We start from the raw sequence: 19,655 nt of genomic DNA, 5'->3' as shown, positions 1-19,655 counted from the left end.
CAAAACTGTCCAAAAAAAAAACATTCAAAATATAATCATAAACAGCGGACAGTTTCACCCTTCAATGTCCGAATTGCCTTTCGTTTTGAATTTGGAATCACTTTTGATATAGAGAAACTAACAATACATTAAGAAATAAAAAGAAGGTCATTCGTGTTACATGAGACATTCAGTTTTTTTCAGAATAGAGATATCATAATAAAAATACATACAACTCTCATAGTTTTTCTTTAGTTCTGCAACTCCTGTGGGGAAAGTTGGATTCATTTCTATTTTAAAGCTTATAATAATGAGAATCGTATTAACGGGTAGAAATTGTGCAATCAAAGTTACAAAATTGTGCGGCGAGTTAAATTTCGTAGATAATTAGGTGTCGTATTACTATTTGATTGATATACATATTATGCTCTTTTTACCCAATTGAATGGACCATCGGAACTAATGTTGTTCACACTTTAGATTTAAATAACGAAATGAGGAAAACGAGATTATTAAATCTTTTTCTCTGATTGTAAGTATTGGAAAAGATACTTGAATGAGAAATTAAAATTTAAATTTCAGATACGCTCTTGCTTTCATTTCGTAAGTTTTCCTTGATGTTACAGCTGCATCTAATGCTTAATTTGTGCTTTTACATTTTAAGATGCCGTTACGAAAACTAGGAAAGACTTCTCTCGAACCGCTTGTTGTAACAAACGTAAAGGGTAGGTAGTTTTCACCACTATACTTCGAAAATTATACTTTGCAATATCATTACGTTAATTTACGGACATTAATAGGCTAAACTAAATTCCGAGTCATTCCGAAAATGAACAATACAAAGGTTCGGACCATGCAAGTTCGTATTTTAATTTCCAATGATAGATATCTCAAAGAAAGAAATGAGTTTGAAACAGAATTGGTAATCAATCACAGTATTGCCCCCCCCCCTCCATTTCTTTTATTTTTTATTTAACTTCAATGAGCATGTGAATTTGTATTTTAAGTATCTGTTTTACTATACTCTTTTACGTGTTTCCTTGTTAATTTCATTACTTACCTCTTCACCACCAAACTAGAGATGAAAGAGGACGCCAAAGAATTTGGAGAGAAAAAGAGGCGTTCATTAGGCAAAAGAAAACTTGAAGAAGGGAGTGTAAGTTTTCGGCAATAATAGCATTTCAAAACATATCTTTTATTCATTCAAAAATGTGCAAAAGTTATCAATTTATTGTCACGATCCGGACAGTTTGATTCGCAATTTTTACTTCGATCAGTTTTTGAATGAGATGAGAAGGTGCACCTGTCCATTAACAGTGTACACAATCGGAAATGATTTCTGAACGGCTGTGATTAGCCTATAAAGCAATTTTTCCTTTTTGTAAATGAAGCTTTGCATCCATCGGAACCTGTTCAGTGAAGTTGGCATATGTGTGCGTCGTGTGTGCATATGCGTGTGTACTTCATGAGGGATATGTCTCTTGGTTCCTATGTAATTAACTTGTAACACGCAGCTTATAATATGAAGAATCATACTAACGGGTAGAAATTGTGCAATCAAAGTTTCAAAATTATGCGGCGAGTTAAATTTCGTAGAAAACTAGATTTCGCATTACTATTTGATTGATATACATATTGTGCTCTTTTTACGCAATTGAATGGATCATCGGAACTAATGTTGTTCACACTTTAGATTTAAATAACGAAATGAGGAAAACGAGATTATTAAATATTTTTCTCTGATTGTAAGTATTGGAAAAGATACTTTGATGAGAAATTCAAATTTAAATTTCAGATACGCTCTTGCTTTCATTTCGTAAGTTTTCCTTGATGTTACAGCTGCATCTAATGCTTAATTTGTGCTTTTACATTTTAAGATGCCGTTACGAAAACCAGGAAAGACTTCTCTCGAACCGCTTGATGTAACAAACGTAAAGGGTAGGTAGTTTTTACCACTATACTTCGAAAATTATACTTTGCAATATCATTACGTTAATTTACGGACATTAATAGGCTAAACTAAATTCCGAGTCATTCCGAAAAATGAACAATACAAAGGTTCGGACCATGCAAGTTCGTATTTTAATTTCCAATGATAGATATCTCAAAAAAAGAAATGAGTTTGAAACAGAATGGGTAATCAATCACAGTATTGCCCCCCCCCCCCCCCCTCCATTTCTTTTATTTTTTATTTAACTTCAATGAGCATGTGAATTTGTATTTTAAGTATCTGTTTTACTATACTCTTTTACGTGTTTCCTTGTTAATTTCATTACTTACCTCTTCACCACCAAACTAGAGATGAAAGAGGACGCCAAAGAATTTGGAGAGAAAAAGAGGCGTTCATTAGGCAAAAGAAAACTTGAAGAAGGGAGTGTAAGTTTTCGGCAATAATAGCATTTCAAAACATATCTTTTATTCATTCAAAAATATGCAAAAGTTATCAATTTATTGTCACGATCCGGACAGTTTGATTCGCAATTTTTACTTCGATCAGTTTTTGAATGAGATGAGAAGGTGCACCTGTCCATTAACAGTGTACACAATCGGAAATGATTTCTGAACGGCTGTGATTAGCCTATAAAGCAATTTTTCCTTTTTGTAAATGAAGCTTTGCATCCATCGGAACCTGTTCAGTGAAGTTGGCATATGTGTGCGTCGTGTGTGCATATGCGTGTGTACTTCATGAGGGATATGTCTCTTGGTTCCTATGTAATTAACTTGTAACACGCAGCTTATAATATGAAGAATCATACTAACGGGTAGAAATTGTGCAATCAAAGTTTCAAAATTATGCGGCGAGTTAAATTTCGTAGAAAACTAGATTTCGCATTACTATTTGATTGATATACATATTGTGCTCTTTTTACGCAATTGAATGGATCATCGGAACTAATGTTGTTCACACTTTAGATTTAAATAACGAAATGAGGAAAACGAGATTATTAAATATTTTTCTCTGATTGTAAGTATTGGAAAAGATACTTTGATGAGAAATTCAAATTTAAATTTCAGATACGCTCTTGCTTTCATTTCGCAAGTTTTCCTTGATGTTACAGCTGCATCTAATGCTTAATTTGTGCTTTTACATTTTAAGATGCCGTTACGAAAACCAGGAAAGACTTCTCTCGAACCGCTTGTTGTAACAAACGTAAAGGGTAGGTAGTTTTTACCACTATACTTCGAAAATTATACTTTGCAATATCATTACGTTAATTTACGGACATTAATAGGCTAAACTAAATTCCGAGTCATTCCGAAAATGAACAATACAAAGGTTCGGACCATGCAAGTTCGTATTTTAATTTCCAATGATAGATATCTCAAAAAAAGAAATGAGTTTGAAACAGAATGGGTAATCAATCACAGTATTGAACACCCCCCCCCCATCCATTTCTTTTATATCTTAGCATGCGAAATTGTATTTTTAAGTATCTGTTTTCTCAACTCTTCTAAGTGTTTTCTTGTTAATTTCATTACTTACCTCTTCACCACCAAACCAGAGATGAAAGAGGAGGCCGAAGAATTTGTAGAAAAAAAGAAGCGTTTATCAGACAAAGGAAAATTTGAAGAAGGAAGTGTAAGTTTTCGGCATTAGTAGCATAACAAAAATATATCTTTTATTCATTCAAAAAGTGCAAAAATCATCAATTTATTGTCACGATCTGGACAGGTTGATTCGTCAATCTTGACTAAGATCTGTTTTTTGTAATGAGTTGAGAAGGTGCACCTGCCTATTATATTCAGTTAATTGTGATATGACATGTGCGATAGCTTAGTCAAATGTATGCATCACATGTTTAGTTCCATACGTATCCTATTGCAATATACTACAAATTTATTGCGCATTGATATCTTGAAATTGAGTTTTCTGCAGTGGATTGACAGCAATGGCAAACCAATTTGGCGATACTAGTGATTTGTAGTTGGATTTATCACAAAAACAACTATGGTACGAGCAATAAATCATTCTACAGTATCAATGAAAACCGTTTTGTTTTATAATGGCTGAGGCTTATACAGCACGAATGTCACTTATGTTATCTGAATAAACGATCCTGGTATAATTCCTCCTTCCTTTCATCATGCGTAGGTGACGTCTGCAGATGAATTATCAATTCGTAAAAGGAGGAACATTAAGAAGGACGAAGGTAAGCTGTCTATACTGCCACCGGTTGTAAAAACATGTATTACAGGACTAAACACCTCAATTGGTATCTGCGAATCATAGTGTACACCATTCAGTGACGTAGCCATGGGGGGAGGGTGGGGGCCGCAACTGCTCCCCTTTACAGTGTCGAAAAAATGTTAAAAGCTTTTGTTTTTTAGCATGGTATTTTTTCAGTGCTCTTTTGGTCTTGAATACTCGTCAGCTCCGTTAACTCGATTATAATTGTAGTAACATCCAGGCCTACTGATTTAACTACTTACATAGTTTGGCAGCTGCAATTAGCTAAATTTACCCTATAGCCTATGACAAGCCTACAGTTGGCCACTGCGTAATAAAATGCATAATGCCTACCTAACAGCACTCGATGGAGTGTTACGAACCATATGCACAACGACGTCGACAACGTTCGTTCTCATTCTTTCTATGATTCGTCGTAAGTTGTTGCACGAACAGCATGTTATGAAGCTAAGATAGCAATCGTACATAATACGCGCGTCCTAAAATAATTATTGCACTGCTAGTACACTGCGATAACGATATTTGCTTTAAGCCACTGTACATCTGGCTGTCTTACAAATTAGGAAATTGTATTTGTCCGTCAGTTAAGTTCGTCAAATGTATTAAAGTCCAGACACTGGACAATAAACAAGAATCAACCTACTGGAAACATAGTAAAAGAGCACTTTGTTTGTCTTTCTGATGTATTATGTAAAAGAACATGTAAAAGAATTCAAACAGGAAACAAACTCTGCTGATAATATGATATCAAATGATCATGATGGAACTGGCAAAATTTGCACCAGATCGCATCTAAGAACCTTCAATTGTTAAAAAAACTCAAAGGGGAGGGGACACCCCTTTTATACCCCTCCCGCATATCAATCTCAAAATATGCTCCCCCTTCAAATTCCTGGCTACGTTGCTGACACCATTTGTTTTGAGAATCTTTTGGCGATTGTATTGAAAGCAATGGAACAATTTAACGGATCGTCATAAGGTTACTAAGCCAAACATTGTTCCGTTCAATGACGAAAGAACAATCAAATGATGGAACCACAATGGATCTCTTCACATTTACATATAGGGCACGGGTTTGGTATGAACTTGATTCACGTGTAAATCAGGAACCATCAATAATCGCGCAATGGAGGACTATATATAAAAATAGAAAGTGAATTATGAATATCGATAAATCAGTGAAAACTTAATACAAACAACAGTTTGTTAAATATGCGGAATTTTTCAATTATCTGCATATTTGATTTTTTTCTTTCTTTCTCTCTTTGTTAGGTGATTCTCATTCCATGAGAGCAGAATCAATGATCGGCAAAGACGGTGGAACGCTAGACATTCAAAATACCGGTGTCAGCTTAAAAATACCTCCCGGTGCTCTGCGACATGATTATTGTGTCCAAATGAAAATAATTCCTCATCATTATCTGGATGAAACTGAATTATCGTTTGCTAGTAACTCCTCAGTAGTGGTAGAACTCCTTCCCAATAACGTTACGCTTTTAAAACCAGCAACATTGACATTACCTCACTGTTTGGTTCTCAAGAAAAAATGTGGATGGAAAGCAAAGGTATACAGCAGTCACCATAAAGAAGGTAAATTATGTTCCTTTTCCTTTGAAATATAAAATTGTGTGACCCGATGTACGAATGACTGTGCACCATGGTATATTTTGGGGTTGTAAATTATACAGCGGAATGTTACATGTACTCATTAATCAGAGTGACGATCACATGACATGAATAGCCTGTGATTATTCTGACCATTGAAAAGATTTATAAAGCATCAAATTGAAAACCAAACCATACAAAATCAAAGCGGTAAGATAAACAAACGTAAAAGCCAATAATAAAGCCTAAAAGTATAAGTTTTTAACCTATTCATAACAATTCAAAAAGTGTCACTACTACATATTTCAGCAGGCAAACTATTCCAGAGTTTAGAACCAATAAGGTAAAAATACGTGTTCTCCTAACTAAGAGTGAACCCTAGAACATATAGATCAGAACAATTAGATGACCGAGTGAAATATCCACTGGTCCTAATGGACAGCAAGTCTTAGAGGTAGCAAGGTCCCGTGTCCTTAGGGAAGCGTAAGGAACTGTATTCGGTAATTAATAGACAACCAGTGACCCTGTTGCAGAGGGGTAGACTAATCTGCGTGATAGATGGTACATGAAATAAACCTCTAACAGCATCATTCTGTACACGTTGTAGCTTATTGATCAGATAATACGGTAATCCAACGTATAAACAATTCGAATTATCAAGGTCACTAATAACAGGGGCATGAGTGAGGGCATGACAAGACTGAAAACTGAGATACTTACTTAATTTACGAATTCTGTAAAGTTGAACGATAGCAATTTGACATCTCTTATTGATTTGTAAGTTTATACGTAAGTGAAATACATAAGTATATACGAACAAGTTAGCAAGGGACGAGTTGCGTTGTACGTTTCTGAAGGGAGAGTGAATATGTATTATTATAGTTAATGCTTTCAGTTCTATAATCAGGAACTTTATCTGAAGATCATTTCTTTCCTTTTTATCAAATATTTGATTTTTGTCTTAGGCAACCAACCTCAATGGGAAGAGGAAAGAAATGCTCATTGTGATGTAACTGATGAAACCTGTGTAATGTGGCTTGACAATTTCAACTGGATGAAAGTTCAAATTGGTGATGATATAGTCGAGGCAAAGAAGATTATTTTGTATGCCGCTATGCGTTCATCTTTTGAAGATGAAATATTTATTGATATCGGGTACTACTGGCAGTTACCAAGTTGCCGAAAGGTATGCAAGTTTAAATAACTCGACCTGTGTAAAAAATTGTTAAAAAGTGCAATACGGGGAAATAGCTATAAATGGTTAACCTCCTTTTTACATCACAACTGTCTTTTTCTGCCAGTGGCATAGTAATACTTCAATTCGTTAATAGCTTTTATCAGTTAAGGTTTCTCTATATTGTTACGAGAAACTGAGATACCATGTAGACAATCAACGTTAAAGCTGACTTTGCTTCAGTGCCGCAAGCTATATTTATTTTCATTATGAGAGCTAAAAGTAGCAAACACCATGGTGCAGGAAAAAATAACTCTTCATAATGAGTAATGTTTTCATATATTAATATGTATCAAATCAAAGTTAATTAGGACCATTAACATCTTACTAATCACACAAATATAGTAAGCAAAGACAGCTCTAAGCTAAACGGTACAATTTGAGTTGCACCCTTTTTGTAATAAGCTACCGTTGGCAAATACAGTTAACATTATGTGAAGGGATATGTCCTCTACCATCAAACCTTAAACATTCTCTGATTTACTACAACAACCTTAATCAATGATATTGCTTTACAACCTTACACTGTCATTTTCTCTCTGTTTACTCTCAAAAGGTTCTCAATTTGAATCATGCCATTGTGTTGCATAAGATACCCGTCATATTTTACAAAGATGGGCAATTGCCTCTGACAATTTTACTTGAAAAAGTAGTACCACCTAATTGGACCTGTAACGAAGGAAACAATGCAAAGGTTCGTTAAAATTGTTTATTTTTAGATACATCAGCCTAAAACTATCGTGTTATTCAGTTGGGTTGTTTCTTTTCTTCGATTACTTAATTACCAGCAGAAGCACATATGCGTAATAGAGAATGTCAAATAATATAACTGAATCCTCAATTAACATACAAAGTAGTGTATGACACTCATCGTTTGTATATGGTAGTAGCAATACCGTAGTCTAACTAAAAATCCTGCACAAAAAGTTGCACAATTTATGAATTTAAAAGTATTGCTATTGTAACCGCCACATCCTTTATGTGTCCATCTTAGTTTATAATTTTTATTGTCCTTGTCAGTGCCAATGAAAGAAATTGCTTCATCAAAGTTTTAGTATAATGCTCCTGAGATGACACGTTTCACTCAAAACAAATATTAAATTAAGAATATCGTATATGACATTCTGCTGGTAAGTTTATTACAGAGCGTAATGCCGGTTCGGCTTCCATAATTTCATATAAACTTGTCATTTCTGTGCAAAAAATCAGGTGAAATAGATTCGTTGCTAGTTAATGGTAGTAAATATTTGTATTATTATCTCGTAGTTACATAATAGTAGATCGGTTTAAATTAATTTAACATAAAATAAGAATCACTTTGAAAAATTACCTACGGTTTTGCTAATAAAGTGATACGTGCAAGAATGATGACATTATTTAAAAGAATTTATTTCAACAAATGTATTAATCAAAAACCCCAAATCGACATTAATACTGTCGTCTATATTTTCTCTAAAGAACTTAGACCAATGAACAGAAATAATGACCACGAGTCTTGCCAGGATCAAGCAACCCGCAACTTATAAATATGTCAAAAGTTACTACTATATAAGCCTACGTACTCACAGATTTACATTGTTTTCCCAAATAAGCTGAAGTATGTTGATTTCAATGAATGTCATATTCATGCAACACTGTTTTTTTTTTATTTCGGCCTTCAAAGGTAATCAAATTTATCACAGTTGCTTTTATCGAAGGAGATTTCTGTACGTTTCTCCTGAAAAAGGGGGTCTCCGACGAAACAGACGGATGCAAATGTTACTTCAAAGCTGGCCAAGGGTCGGATTTTGTGGACTTTAAGTTCTCACTAAAGGTTATTTGCTACGCTTTAGTTCCTTTTTGTAATGTATGTTTTGTTTTTTTTATCAAAGAATATCCTTCTATGTTCAATGCTTTTCTTATTTCTAACATTGGATTACAAACGGTGTCCATTTAACGGCAGCTGTAGAGATGTCATCTGTATTTGTTCTCTCACAACTCCCATTCTCACGATGTTCAATGTTGTATGTGTGTATTTATATATGTGGGTATATAGAGCGAGACTATAATTTTAGAGTAACGCTACATCTCTACAGTTTATTAACCGTCTCTCTGACTTCGAGGTAAAATTACTTGAGAAATACAAAAGGAAAATCCGAACAAATAAAACAGTTATCAAAACAGCTATCGTCTTTTGTTCTACCATTCAAATCAAACCAACAATCGGGAGGTTCCGGGTTCGATACCCGGCCGGGTAATATTAAGGTTGGTTTTTCATCCGAGAGCAATCGACGGTTTTCCCATCTGAATTGACTTTCTAAACTGAAGGTGAAAATAATCCCAATTTGAATTAAAATGTTGCACTGGAAGCCACCAGACGTGTAAGTTTAATCCCATAAGCCCTTGTGGGGTTTCTAAATCTCGAAATTATAAAAGTATTGATATGCCATTATATTACAAGGAATCCAGTTTGTCAACAACTGAAGTAATCATACCTTCAACTGGCAAAGCTACTGCTGAAGATACACACGAAGGACTACTATCAGCAACTGAACAAATTGAAGACAGTGATTTTAGTGAGGAGTCTCTTCAGGTAACTGTTTAACCGTTGTTGCATTACACCAAGAGCAAATTCAACGTTGAAAATAAGCTTAATAGATTTTAATTTATTAATTATTGATCAATAAGGCATTCACGGGAAAGATAACGCGAAACTGTGAACCAAAACCAAACCTTTATCGCGTAATGTCTTCGATATCATTTTTTTTAGATGCCGTTACGAAGACTACGAAGGACTCTTCCCGAACCGTTTGTAACAAACACAAAAGGTAGATTATTTTAACCACTATACTTTTAAAGTTCTACGTTGGAATTATCATTACGTTGATTAACGGACACTAATTTGTTAATACTATGAATGATAAATTGTCATTTAGCCTCGACAGAAGATCCTACTAGGATCAAAACGTCAGGCCAATTTACTTTTACACATTCTCTAAAACAGGCTCTCTAGTGGATAAGCAGTTCGCAAAATTATAATGATAAATTCCGAGTAATTTCGAAGAATGTACACTAAAAGTTTCAGACCATGCAATTTGTTATCTGACTTTCCAATGATAGAAATCTCAAAAAGAGAATTGAGATGGAAACGGAATAGGTAATCCTTCACGGTATCGACCCCCCTTCTTTTCTTGTTATTTAATGAGCGTGTGTATTTGTATTTTAATTTCTTTCCGCTTTTCCATTGTTAATTTCATTATAACCTCTCCACCACCAAAGCAGAGATGAAAGAGGACACCAAAGAAGTAGAAACGAACGAGACGCGTTTATCAGATAAAACTGGAAATATTGAAAAAGGAAGTGTAAGTTTTCGGTTATTATAGCAACTCGAGAAACATATCCTTTACTCATTCGAAATAGCGCAAATATTGAACTATTTATTGTCACGATCCGGATAGGTTGATTCGTAAATCTTTACCAGATCCGTTGTTTGAAGGGAATAAGAAGGTACACCTGCCTATTACTTCTGTTAATTGTGACATGCCATGTGCGATAGTTTAGTCAACTCAGTGCATCACATGTTGTTCAGTTCCATACGTACATCGTTGCAATATACTAACAGTTTATTGCGCATTGAAATCTTGATATTGACTTTTCTGCAGTGAATTGACAGCAATGATAACCTCTATGGCAAATTAATTTTGATGATAATAGTGATTTGTAGCTGAACTTTTCACAAAACATATGGTATACGAACAATAAATTATTATACAGTATCAATGAGAACCTTTTTGTTTTATCATTACTGGGGCTTATACAGCATATATTTATATAACATTTTATCAAAATAAAAGACCTTGGTTTAATTTGTCCTTCCTTTCATCATGAGCAGGTGACGTCAGTAGATCAAGTATCAATTCGTACAGACAAGAACATTATTGAGACGGACGAAGGTAAGTTGTGCATTTAACTGCTAACGGTTATAAAGACATGTATTACAGGACTAAGCACCTCAATTGGTATCTGCTTATCATAGTGTACACAATTTGTTTTGATAATTTTTTGGCGATTGTATTGAAAGCTGCGGTAATCAGTTCAGGACAGAGTGTTATTCGATGCTTTTCTTCTTTTATTATATCGGACTCAAAATACCACCGCTTCCTTTTACGACTCCGAAAACATCAAGCCTTTATTAAAAACGTTTACTATATCTTCCCCACAACACTCTATCCTATAACACAACCTCGGTTTCTCCCTTTACTATTCTCTCGTTAATACCTTCGCTCCTCACCTCACAAAAGCCACAACCCAACTGCCCTAAACCCTTCTACATTCCTCTCCTCATCTCTAGCTTTTTCCTTTAATCATATTAGCAACTCTTTACATGTCTAAGTTATCCCAGCTTTTTAATCTCCTTAAGCTATCCCTAGAACATTGTGAAGCAGCTTTCTTCTCCTAACCTGCATACTTCATAACAAAAGCAATGGAACAGATTAAGGGATGGTCATAAGGTACTAAGCCAAACAGTATTCCGTTAAATGACGAAAGGGCAATCAAATGATGGAACCAAGATGGATCTCTTTACATTTACATATAGGACACGGATTTGGTACGATCTCGGTCCACGTGTAAAGCACGAACCATCAATAATGGCGCATTCGAGGACTATATATAAAAATAGAAAGTGAATTATAAATAGCAATAAATCAGTGAAAACTGAATACAAACAGCAGTGTGTTAAATATGAAGAATTATTCAACTGTCTACACATTTTTTCTTTCGTTAGGTGATTGTCATTCCATGAGAGCAGAATCAATGATCGGCAAAGACGGTGGAACGCTATACATTCAAAATACCGGTGTCAGCTTAGAAATACCTCCCCGTGCTCTGCGTCGTGATTATTTTGTCCAAATGAGAATAATTCCACAACATTATCGAGATGAAACCGAATTACCGTTTACTAGTTACTCCTCAGTAGTAGTAGAACTCCTTCCCAATAACGTTAAGCTTTTAAAACCAGCAACATTAACAATTCCTCACTGTTTGGTTCTCAAGAGAAAATGTAGATGGAAAGCAAAGGTATACAGCAGTCACCATAAAGAAGGTAAATTATGGGGTTTTATTCTTTAAAAAATAAAATGATGTGACCCTATGACTGTGACATATTTTGGGATTGCAAATGATACAGTGGAACGTTACATGAATAGCCTGTGATTATTCTTATCATTGAAAAGATTTATAAAGCATGAAAGTGAAAAGCAAACCATACAAAATCAAAAGAGTAAGATAGACAAACGTTTGAGCCAATAATAATGACTAAAAATTTTTTTTTTAACCTCCAAAAAAAATTGAAAAGTGTTACTACTACAAATTTCCACAGGCAAGCGATTCCAGAGTTTAGAAGCGGTGAAGCAAAAAATGCGTTCTCCTAACTTAGAGTGAACCCTAGAACATAGAGATCAGAACGATTAGATGACAGAGTTCAATAACCACCGGTCCTATTGGACAGCAAATCCTAAAGATAACAAGGTCCCGTGTCCTTATACAAGCTTAAGAACCTTTAACTGTATTCGGTAATTGATAGGCAACCAGTGCACCTATCACAGGATGCGTGATAGATAGTACATGAAACAACCCTCTAACAGCAGTAGCTACAGTTGTAGCTTATTAATAAGATAATTAGGTAATCCACTGTATAAACAAGTCGAATGGTCAAGGTCACTAATAACAGGAGCATGAGTGAGGGCATGGCAAGACTGCAAACAGATATACTTAATTTACGAATCCTGTAAAGTTTAACTAAAGCAATTTGACATCTCTGATTGATTTGTAAGTTGATACGTAAGTGAATGTTTTACTATACGAACAAGTTTACACTCAGGGACGAGTAACGTTGTACCGAAGAAGAAATGTAGAATGCTAGGTAATGCTCTCAGTTTTATAATCAGGATCTTTCTTCGATATTCATTCACCATTTTTTTATATCGCATATTTGATTTTTGTCTTAGGCAACCAACCACAATGGAAAGAGGAAAGAAATACTAAGTGTGATGTAACTTATGAAACCTGTGTAATGCGGCTTTACAATTTCTGCTGGAAGAAATTTCAAATTGATGGTCGTAGAGTCGAGGCAATGAAAATTACGTTGTTTGCCGCTAAGCGTTCCCATGATGAAAATAAAATATTTCTTGATATAGGATATTACTGGGACTTACCAAGTAGCCAACTGGTAAGTACGTTTAAATAACTCAACCTGGGTTAAGAAACTGTTAAATAGTGCAATACGGGAAAATAGCGCCCCTTTAAAATTACAACTGTGTATTTCTGACAGTGGCATAGTATTATTTAAATTAAGTAGCAGCTTTTATCAGTAAAGGTTTCTCCCTAATTATGAGGAAAACATTAACGTACATTTAATTTCAATGTATGTCAAGCTGACTTTGCTTCAGTACCGCAAGCTCTGAATTTTTCATTATAAAAGTTAAAAGAAACAAACACTTTGGTGGAGGAAAAATAATTCTTCATATATATTAATGTTGTTTTAATATTTATATGTATCTAATTACAACTAATTAAGACCATTAACATATTACTAATCATATAAATATGCAGTTGCCAGCAAAGACAGCCTTAAGCTAAACGATACACTTGGAGTTTTACCGTTTTTGTAATAGGATACCGTTGTACAAATACATTGAGCATTATGTGAAGGGATATGGCATCTCCCAACTAACCTTAACCATTCTCTGATTCACTACAACAACCGTAATAAATGATATTGCTTTACAACTTCACACTGTCATTTTCTCTCTGTATTCTCTCAAAAGATTCTTAAACTGAATCATGTTATTATGTTGCATGAGAAACCCGCTTTGTTTTTAAAACGACGACAACTGCCTCTGACAGTTTTGCTTCAAAAAGTGTTTTCACCTTGGACATGTAACGAAGAGAACAATGCAAAGGTTGGTTGAAATATTTGATTTTTAAATAATTTATTTACTTTATTACCAGCAAAAGCAAATATGTGTCATATAAAATGTAAATTAATCTCACTGAATCATCAATTACATACAAACTACTGTATGACACTATGATTGTTTGTATGGGAGTAGCAATACCGTAGTCTACCTATAAGCCTGCACACAAACTTGCACAAGTAATGACTTTTAAAGTTTTGCTATTGTAACCACCACATGTGTCCAACTTAGTTTTAATTGTCATTGTCAGTGTCAATGCAAGAAATGGCTTTATAAAACTTTTAGTATAATGATCCTGTGATGACACGTTTCACGCAAAACAAAGATTATTTACATGCATCACCACCTATTTGGACATATAACGAAGAAAACAATGCAAATGTTAGTTGAAATAGTTGATTTTCAAATAAATCAGCTATGTTATTAAGCTCGAATAATGCGTTTTTTATCTTCGATTTCTTTATTACCAGAAGAAGCACATATGTGTAATAGAAAATAAAAATTAATCTCACTGAATCATCAATTACATACAAACTAGTGTATGACACTCATTGTTTGTATGGAAGTAGCAATACCGTAGTTTAACTACAGTCTGCACACAAAGTTGCACAAGTAATGAATTTAGAAGTATTTGCTATTGTAACCGCCACATGTGTCCAACTTAGTTTTAATTGTCATTGGCAGTGTCAATGGAAGAAATGGCTTTATAAAACTTTTAGTATAATGATCCTGTGATGACACGTTTCACGCAAAACATATATTATTTAAATTATATTGTATGTGACATTCTGTTGGTAAGTTTATTACTGAGCTTAATGCCGGTTCGGATTCCATCATTTCATAAAAGCCCGTCATTTCTATGAAAAAATAAGGTCAAATATGTTCGTTGTTAGTTAATGGTAGTAAATATTTGAATTATTATCCCGTAGTGATATAATAGTAGATCCATTTAAATTAATTTAAAATTAAAATAGGAATCACTTTACAAAATTACCCACGATTTTGCTAGTAAAGTTATAGATGAAAGAATGATGGCATTATTTGAAAGAATTTGTTTCTACAAATGTATTGATCCAAAACTCAAAATTGACATTAATACTGTCGTCTATATTTTCTCTAAAGAACTTAGAACAAGGACTAGAAATAGCGACCATGAATATTGCTAAGATCAAGCAACCCGCAACCTAGAAAAATTTCAAAAGTTACTACTATATAAGGCTACGTATTCATAAGTTTACTCTGTTTTCCCAAATAGGTTTAAGTATGTTGAATTGAATTAATGTCATCTTCATGGAACAACTGCTTATTTGCCTTTAAAGATAATCAAATTTGACACAGTTGCTAATATGGAAGCAGATTTCTGTACGTTTTACCTGAATAAGGCAGTCTCCGACGAAAAAGGCGGATGCTTATGTTTCATCAAAGCTGGCCAAGGGAAGGATCTTGCGGAATTAAAGTTCTCAACTAACGTATGTTGTGTTTTTTAGCTAAGAATATCCTTCTGTGGTCAATGTTTTACTTATTTTTAATATTGGATTACAAACGGTGTACATTTAAAGGCAGCTGTAGAGAGGTCATCTGTATTTGTTCTCTCACAACTCCCATTCTCACGATGTTCCATATGCGGGTATGTATTTATGAATGAATGCGTATATATATATATATATATATATATATATATATATATATATATATATATATAAATTTATGATGATGATGATGATGATGATGATGATGATGATGATGATGATGATGATGATGATGATGATGATGATGATGATGATGATGATGATGATTATTACTACTAATAACTACTATAACTACAACTTCAGTTAAAGATGTTTGCAAAAAGTTTAGTATTTGGTGTTGTTCTTGCAATATATGCACTTAAGTGTCCATTACAAAGGTAGAATGTGTTGGTAATCATGAAACAATGGGATGTGTATATAGGTCTCGAACTAATAATATTATTGATATGCCATTATATTACAAGGAATCCAGTTTGTCAAGAGCTGAAGCAATCATACTTTCAACGGGGAATGGTATTGCAGATTCACAAGAAGAACTGCCGTCAGCAATTTCACGAACCAAAGTTCGTAAAAAGCTTCTTCAGGTAACTGTTCATCCGTGGCTATATTCTACAAAGAGTAACTTAAACGGCAAAATTAAGCTTAATATATTGTAATGTATTAAGTACGGACCAATGAGGCCTTCACTGAAAAGATTACGCGAAAATGTAAACCAAAAAGAACCTTTATCGCGTAATTGTCTTCGATATCATTATTTTAAGTAATTTCTTTCACTATTCGTAAAGTGCTTCGCGCTGCTACCTACGAACACACTTCCGGGTATCTGTCCACTGCCTCTTTGTTCAGAATTGATAATTTTGAACTAAAACATCTGCGTTTTGAATCGAGTTTTAAGTCGACGGGAATGAAATTGGGTTCACACTCTCTCACAGTAACACTGACAACAACTTGTGGGAACCTCCTTCCGAAGCATCCTTAGGCATTATGCCACGGAACGTGTCATCCACAGGCGATTAAAACACAATGTTTCAGACATTTGAGATGACACGTTAGCTTCCTCTATCCTGCCATGCACTGTGCCTGATTCACAATGTATTCTCCACATGTAGTTATCACCGACGAGAGTACTTTTCATCCCTTAGAGATGGCCCGGGAGAATTTGTTTGATCTCTTGCTTAATCTTCTGATCGATATACCCCCGAAAGTTACCGGACTTCAAAAATCACTTTTTTTTCAAGACAGGGGGGGGGGTTCATCCAGACATCATATTGCTGAGACTACATGCCTAGCCGCTTTCACGGGTACCGCGAGAGCATACGTCATGCCAAAAATCTCTTCCAGAATAATAGCAACAGCCCGGAGTTTTATTACCGTTCAAACAGATTTAAAGGTTTCTACGGTCGGTTCGTTGCTGCGCAATGCTTAACATATGCATATTTTGGCAGATAAGGTATATAGGAGAGTGACTCATTTGCGTAGAAACATATAATAGGTATATGAAATCCTACATGCATTTCCAAATCAAAACGTTTTGTGGTTTTAATTAAGAAATAATTAGGATCACCTTCTTAGACTATTTTTTTTCACGACGGTTATACAGAACATGAAAAATGTCTTATTATGAGTGTACTTTCTTTTATATTTCGTTTTCATAGAAATTATCAAAAAAACTTACCAAACGCTGGAGGGAAGTTGGAAGGAACCTTAAGTTGACTGATGATCAACTCAATATCCTCGACCTAAATTATTCGGATCACCAGGAGAAGGTATACCAAATGCTACTTAAGTGGAAAAGTGAAAAGACTATCGCTGCAACTCATGGCGTTCTGGCGGATGCTTTGGGAAATACAGGAAGAGTTGATTTACGAGACTGGGTGCTTGGGGGTAGTGAGCCTACATGAGTTGAAAGGTAGATAAACGCCATTCAAACAAGAACAACAGAACTAGAGGAAGTAATCTACCTCATATGGATTGCAATGAAGAGTAGAATTCTTGTATATACTAACTTTTGTAATACCCGGATTGACAAAGGCACATTCAGGTACCAAATCACCCTTCTCTGTAATTGTTATACATGATAACGGTAAATGCCTTAATACTGCGGTTAATCTAAAGTAATTTATTTTTCGTTGTGACTCTCATGTTAGAAGGAGAAGTGGATTCGTATTCCATTTGCTAATGTGAAGTTTTCAGCAGGCTGCGATTTTTCATTGTGATTTCTTGTGGAAGACTTGATGTCAATCATGTGGCTGCGAAAACCAGTTAAACCAGTTACGCAGGATTAAATTGACTTCAGCTAGCATTATCGTGCTTTATATTGATACTGAATAGGAAACAGCACAATTTGTAACGGCATCAAGGCTGTCAAAAGAGAGACGTGGTAATGGTTAATCAATGAATGTTGTAAATTAAACAAAAACACAATCTTGGGGGTTTTGCTCGAGTTTGAATAGATTAATACTTATTCTATTTATTCTAGTATTAAACTAGTAGAAATATTTTGTGCATCTGCACTGACAGTTCGGTATAGTCAAATTACAACATGGTTTGGTTAACACTTTTTTGTGCAAGTTTTTATATTCTTTATATTCATTTTATATAAATAGCTAAAATTTCGTATATCTTCAAAGCAGGAAACGCCAATTCTGTGCGTTGTAGTAATTTCATAAAATATTCACACATTAACAATTTCCTTTTACAAGTGCATATCTGTCATATTCTGTGGCGTCACATCTGATCAAACGTCAATTAAATTGCGTAATTGAAGTATACTAAAACTAAATTTAGGGCAAAGTCCGAGATATGATCATCATCACTACAGCTTTTAATGCAACACTTTTACTTTCAGCATTTCGATATTAACGTATACTACCATATACATCCGCTAACACTTAACGGATTTTGCCCGATAGTCTTATCATTAAGTAAGAGGCAAATTGTCTACTTTATACCAGAATTGTAGTACAGTTTTAGTACAAAAGCATGAGTTAGCTGAGGTAAAAAAATTCCACTTGGTATGAGTGCGACCATAAGTTTGGGCGCAACCACTTGGAAAGGCTTAGACGGTAAGTCGGCCAGTGAAAGAGATCTAAGGGGAGGAGTCTCCCCGCCTCTTTTGATATAATGGAGGATACTTAGGCTGTATTTTTGTGCACCAGGAACTTTGCAATACTGTCTGCCAGTGGGGCGTTGGGTGGGGGGGGGGTGTAGTTAGGGATAAATCACAAGTAGAAATATACGTGAGTGCGCCTCTAGGAACAAAGCTCTAAGAGCAAGTGGAAGCAGTTTATCTTGCACTTTCATATAGGACTATATAGTAGAAAATTTCCAAAATGTAACGAGTACGATTACAAAGCCACGAGTACAGGAACTACAGTACAGAACCTACATTACCGGAACTATATTACAGTAACTACAGTACAGGAACTATAGTACAGGAAATATAGTACATAAAATCCAGTCCTGGAACTATGCCTGGTCGGACCAACTACAAGTCTGTTTTGTACCCACCCATATTAAAAACGTTAGGAGAAATTTGGTAATTCCGCTAACACTAATGTATAGGTTTAGGGTTCTTGTTAGAATCATCGACGATTCCGGTTTGCACATGCGCAATTAAAGCCATGAAGTAACCGTCTTAACCAGCAGCGTTTAATAGAAAGAATAAAAGTTTGGTCACATACACGATATAAACATGCCAATCATTGCTGATATCTCATCACCCACTTCAGAAACACAGTAAGTAAGTTACATGTTGCAACAAGAAAATAAATGGGCGGGGATCTTACATTATTAAAGATGTTTTTCTTTTTGAGTGGTTGAAGTAGTACCGACACTCACGTAGTATTGAAAAGTAGGTATTACTATGTAGGATTAGATAATTTATAAGATCAAATTTATTCTCTGTTAAAGGTGGTTCTTGTTAACGGAAGTAAAGTCTTGCGGTCCGCTGAGTTGAAATGCTGTATGCGGATTAAGCCTAAATAATTGTTCTGTAAATTGACGGTTTCAGGCCTTTGCTATAATTAAAAGAATTGTTATTAACTCTATGTAGCATAGAACAACAGTTACGACGAAGACGACAGTAACCACACTACGTGTAGGACTACATCTCATATCGCTAATTATGGCATTTAAAAGTGCTTCTTGATAGACTTAAAGAC

General features: G+C 34.8%; 1 protein-coding gene across 2 annotated transcripts; it reads left to right on the top strand.

Moving 5' to 3' along the window:
• The first annotated feature begins 643 nt into the window (after positions 1 to 643).
• LOC139978048 (uncharacterized) lies at positions 644 to 18,667 on the top strand. Of its 2 annotated transcripts, none has more exons than XM_071987995.1 (19): positions 644 to 704; positions 1,059 to 1,135; positions 1,857 to 1,917; positions 3,483 to 3,559; positions 4,073 to 4,130; positions 5,441 to 5,758; positions 6,739 to 6,959; positions 7,564 to 7,701; positions 8,671 to 8,820; positions 9,448 to 9,579; positions 9,757 to 9,814; positions 10,266 to 10,348; positions 10,879 to 10,939; positions 11,773 to 12,090; positions 12,995 to 13,215; positions 13,814 to 13,948; positions 15,283 to 15,432; positions 15,957 to 16,076; positions 17,148 to 18,667. In XM_071987995.1, exons 1-19 carry the CDS (start codon positions 644 to 646, stop codon positions 17,391 to 17,393), a joined length of 2,685 nt encoding a protein of 894 aa, XP_071844096.1. In that variant the 3' UTR covers positions 17,394 to 18,667. The 2 variants fall into 2 exon arrangements, with proteins under 2 accessions (XP_071844096.1, XP_071844097.1); XM_071987996.1 differs by having other exon boundaries at positions 10,269 to 10,348; positions 17,148 to 18,666.
• The last annotated feature ends 988 nt before the right edge of the window (positions 18,668 to 19,655 follow it).

The sequence above is a fragment of the Apostichopus japonicus genome, chromosome 12 (assembly GCF_037975245.1).
Source record: "Apostichopus japonicus isolate 1M-3 chromosome 12, ASM3797524v1, whole genome shotgun sequence".
NCBI classification, from domain to species: Eukaryota; Metazoa; Echinodermata; class Holothuroidea; order Aspidochirotida; family Stichopodidae; genus Apostichopus; species Apostichopus japonicus.
Note: the sequence above shows the minus strand (reverse complement) of the source record. Positions and strands in the feature narration are given on the sequence as shown.

What these genes read in the sequence shown, in the direction of transcription:
- LOC139978048 (XM_071987995.1), top strand. Translation starts at nt 644, where the DNA reads ATGCCGTTACGAAAACTAGGAAAGACTTCTCTCGAACCGCTTGTTGTA. An exon ending in CATTATTGAGACGGACGAAG is followed by an intron (nt 10,940 to 11,772) that starts GTAAGTTGTGCA and finishes TTCTTTCGTTAG; the next exon opens with GTGATTGTCATTCCATGAGA. An exon ending in AATTAAAGTTCTCAACTAAC is followed by an intron (nt 15,433 to 15,956) that starts GTATGTTGTGTT and finishes TTATATTACAAG; the next exon opens with GAATCCAGTTTGTCAAGAGC.